We start from the raw sequence: 4,096 nt of genomic DNA on the forward strand, positions 1-4,096 counted from the left end.
GATCATCGCCATGATGTTGTTTATTATATTGCTCTTTTTGATTGCTTGTTTTCTCTTTTTTCTTTCTCAACAGGTGATCCAGGTGATTGATATATGTATTTTTTGTCTGCTTATTTTGTTGTTTTTTGTTTTTTGCCCTTTATCACCGTTCCTCTTCCCCGCTGTTTTTCTTTCCCTCTTTCTTTCTCCCTTTTCTTTTCCCCAGTCAAGTCTGTCCCGTATTTAGCAAGTGAAAATCAAATCAAATAAACAATAAAAGCAAAGGTGAATCAAATAGACCAATACGGCAAGGTTGGGATGGTCCATTTGGTAAAGTAAATCCATTGGGCATCTTTCTTTGCCTTTAGACAATAATTCTGCTGGCAAATGAACCAAATGGGACAGCAAAAAAAAAAAGAAAAGTAAAATAGACCCTAAGACAATACATACAAACAAAAAGTAGAAGCTGTCCATCCACGCGGAGAATAATGGAAATCCAAATCTTTCACAGAATTATAATCCAACATGGCAACGATGAAGATGAGCAAAGATAGAGCCAAGTCCAATTTGTAAGTCTACAGATTGGAGCAGCCGTCAGTCACTTCGGTATCTCTGCTGGAATTTCCAATGGGGAACTTCAGTCCTTTAACTGCTCATCTTGCAGGATGCAGGAGACTGACAAAGATGCCTCTGTGCTCCTCAATTTATGCTCTATCAAGACTCCACCATCTCCACCTATATCTAGCCATCCAGTAACATCTGTTTACCTCCCTGACCTTTCACCTGCTTTTAATTAAGGTTATTTCATTGCAATACCTATTTACATTTTCTTTCTGTTATTAATATAGAAATTCCAACACATTTATATTTCATTAGGGCATTAATCCAAACACATTTTCTCTTTGAAACTGTTTGTCAATGGCAATTTACCCAATACAATTCCTTTTTATTAGCTAATGTATCATGCCATAGGAGTTAGGTATTCAGATATCAGAGTGTGTTGTGTTTTTTTATTCGCTGCACACACCCTCATTTCTCTCAAGGCCGTTTCTAGCCAGGCATTATAGTGAAAGGGTTATTATTAGACTTACCATTATATAATTTACCATTATATTCTCATATTGTATTTCATTTATACATTTTTAAGTAAAGCTACTATTAGCCAAAGTATACAAAGAAAAGAGTGCTTTAGCTTTAGCACTATAAATCTCTTATAACACTGGATGTTGAGGCTATTACTCTGTCTCAGGTGTAATAACAAGGGTGACCAAAGAGAACTTCAAACTCTCTACTCCATGTCATCTGACACATAATGTGGCTGAATTATGACACTTTTTTAGTGATTTTTACACTTGTTTGTGAAGCTTTCGGAACAGAAAGAAACCAAGCTGCAGTTTAAAAACTTCAATTCACTGACAGGAAACAACATTAGAAATATCATCATCCTCAACTCATCTGCTCCACTGACACTGACACCTTCAATGGCAACACGTTCAATTTACCAGACCAAATATATGGAAACATCCTGTGAGTGAAAGTGTGTGTGAAGGTGTGTATGTGTGTGTTAGTATCAGGATCAGAGAACGACAGCTTTCCTCTGTTCCAGTCCAGATTCACTCTGATCCTCTGGAGCTTCTTCTCTACTGAGAGAGCAGTGGGTGGAGCTGATGGTGAAAATGATGAGTATTTACCTTCATAGAACCCTATTCCCCATAATCCAGACCGTACACTTCCCTTCCTCTGCACAGATTCTGCTAACACACCTAGTCCCCACCCTGTATTATCACCAACCTCGACATCCCAGCTGTGAGTCCCTGAGTTAAAGCCCTCAGAGCCCAGGACAGAACAGGAATAATCAATCCTCTCTGGATTATCAGGAAGCTGCTGCCTCTCTCCTCGTCGTCTCACACTGGTCAGATCTTCAGACAGGAAGAGGTCTGGATGAGCAGTGTTTGGGTCCAGAATGAGAGGAGTGTAGGACACCATGTCCTTCATGTTGTTCCAGATGTTGAAGGTCAGGTTGCCCAGGTGTTTGGCCTGGTCTATCAGAGCTCCTGAGGGCAGCTGTGGATCATCCAGCAGGGGGCAGCGCTGGACTCTTTCCACTGCAGCCTTGTAGTTGTGCAGGAATGAGACGTCTTCAGCTCTCAGCTCCTCCTCTGTGGCTCTGACTGTGTCTGAAAGAGCTGCTATCTCTCTGCTCAGAGCCTCCATCTTCTCCTTCATCATCCCACTCTTCTGCTCCTCTTCCTCCCTCAGTGCAGCCAGCCTGACCTCCTCTTCCTCTGCTAGAAACTGGTGAAGCTTCTTAAACTGCTCTTTAATCTGCCTCTCTGTGTGTCGGGCCTGGACCTTAATGTGTTTTGCTGTTTGATGAAACTTCACTTCATCCTCTTCACAAACCTTTAACTTCTTCTTTAAGGGCTCCAGAGTTTCCTGAAGTTCCTTCTTGTGTTGTTGTGCAGCTTCATGGATCTGTCTGAATCTGTGATTGGCGTGTTTTTCTGAGTCTCTGCAGACGACACACACTGGCTGCTGATGGTCCAGACAGAAGAGTTTGAGTTTCTCAGAGTGCAGACTGCAGAGAGCCTCTGAAGCTCTCTGATCTCTCTCCCGTAAGAATGACTCACACAGGTTCTGTAAGTCCAGGTTTAAAGATGGATCATACTCTGATATTTTCTTACAAAGTGGACACTCGCGTGTTGGTCTCTCTCTCCACCATCTCTTCAGACAGTCTTTACAGAAGCTGTGGCTACATGACAGAAGAACAGGATCTATGAAGACCTGCTGACAGACCGGACAGCAGAGATCCTCCTCTGATCTGGAAGCCATTGAGTCTGTAAGTGAAGCTGAAAACAGCAGACAGGAATACAGTCAGTCCTGGCTCCCCTCCCTCCTCTACCACCTTCACTGAAACTTCCTTTGAGTCATGTTTTTGCTCAAACTCACATTCAGTGTGTGGAGCGTCAGCAGCTTGAAGCAGCAGTGTTGGAGTTTTCCACTTTTCTCTCCTGTAGCTGTTCAAAGCAGACTGTTGTTGTTTATCAGATTCACCTGCAATGAAAGAAAAGTAAAAGAAAGGAATAAGAAATATTGAAAGAAATGGGACACAACTTATACTTCCATATTTTACCATAACATTATTCATTTAATTCATAACTTAAGTGTAGTCTAGTGTAAAGGAAAATTTGATTTTTGTCACTGTAATCACATTGTGTAATCACATAGCAGTGATATGGACTCTACTATTATGTATTGTAGATTCCACTTTTGTATTTTAAAACGTTAACTGAGTAAATTTTCATGCAATGCCAAGCTCTCTTGAGGTTGTTTCTACTGAGTTCTACCTCAATCTTATTTTTATACCTCATCTTAACGTTCTTTATTGCAGCCCTCACCTCCTTCCTCAATGTTTTAACAGTGGAAACGGCTCCCTCGTTAAAAGCAATTCACCTTTAAAGAATCAAATCGTTGATGTCTTTAGAAAGTCACAGTTTGTTATTGGGGAAAGTCTTAAATTCTCTAGATGGAATCACAGAGTCTTTAGCTTTAGCTCTTTAGAGATGTAGCTACACACCACATCACTACGTTCATCCACATCGGAAGTGCTGTCTTGAAATGGGGACCACTCAGTGCAATCAAAACACCCCTGAAGGGCAACACAACTGTCTTTTGTCCAGACATTAGCCCGCTTCACACAGGTCTTCTCCCTCCCATCACAGGTCTATAAGCAGGGAGGAGATGAACATCTTTGTGATCCGAAGAACCTAGTGCAGGTCCAGCCACAGACTTTTTTGCCCCCTTAATTGGTCCATAACACAAATCCAGAGTTCCATTACGCCTTGTAGGACAGGGGACACATTGAAAGAAATTGTTCAGTGATTTCTTAAGATTACAGTTGTTAAAATCACCAAGAACAAAATTAGGACCATCTGGAGAGAGGGACTGCAGATTGTGTACCACTTTAAAAATGGCGTCAGTGGCAACTCTAACATCAGCTTTGAGATGAGTGTAAACAACAGTGACAAAAATTTTAGGGAATTCTCTCGGTAAGTAAAACGGCCTGAAAGATACTGACAAGAGCTCAATGTCAGGAAGACACAACCCTTCCCGCAGA

The 4,096-nt window shown here is 41.4% G+C and overlaps 1 protein-coding gene across 1 annotated transcript; it reads right to left on the reverse strand.

Moving 5' to 3' along the window:
• Positions 1 to 385: 385 nt before the first annotated feature.
• LOC109199825 (nuclear factor 7, ovary-like) lies at positions 386 to 2,812 on the reverse strand. Its single transcript, XM_019355158.2, has one exon. It carries the CDS (start codon positions 2,809 to 2,811, stop codon positions 1,426 to 1,428), a length of 1,386 nt encoding a protein of 461 aa, XP_019210703.1. The 5' UTR covers position 2,812; the 3' UTR covers positions 386 to 1,425.
• Between the last annotated feature and the right edge of the window lie 1,284 nt (positions 2,813 to 4,096).

The sequence above is a fragment of the Oreochromis niloticus genome, linkage group LG3, assembly GCF_001858045.2.
Source record: "Oreochromis niloticus isolate F11D_XX linkage group LG3, O_niloticus_UMD_NMBU, whole genome shotgun sequence".
Taxonomy (NCBI): Eukaryota; Metazoa; Chordata; class Actinopteri; order Cichliformes; family Cichlidae; genus Oreochromis; species Oreochromis niloticus.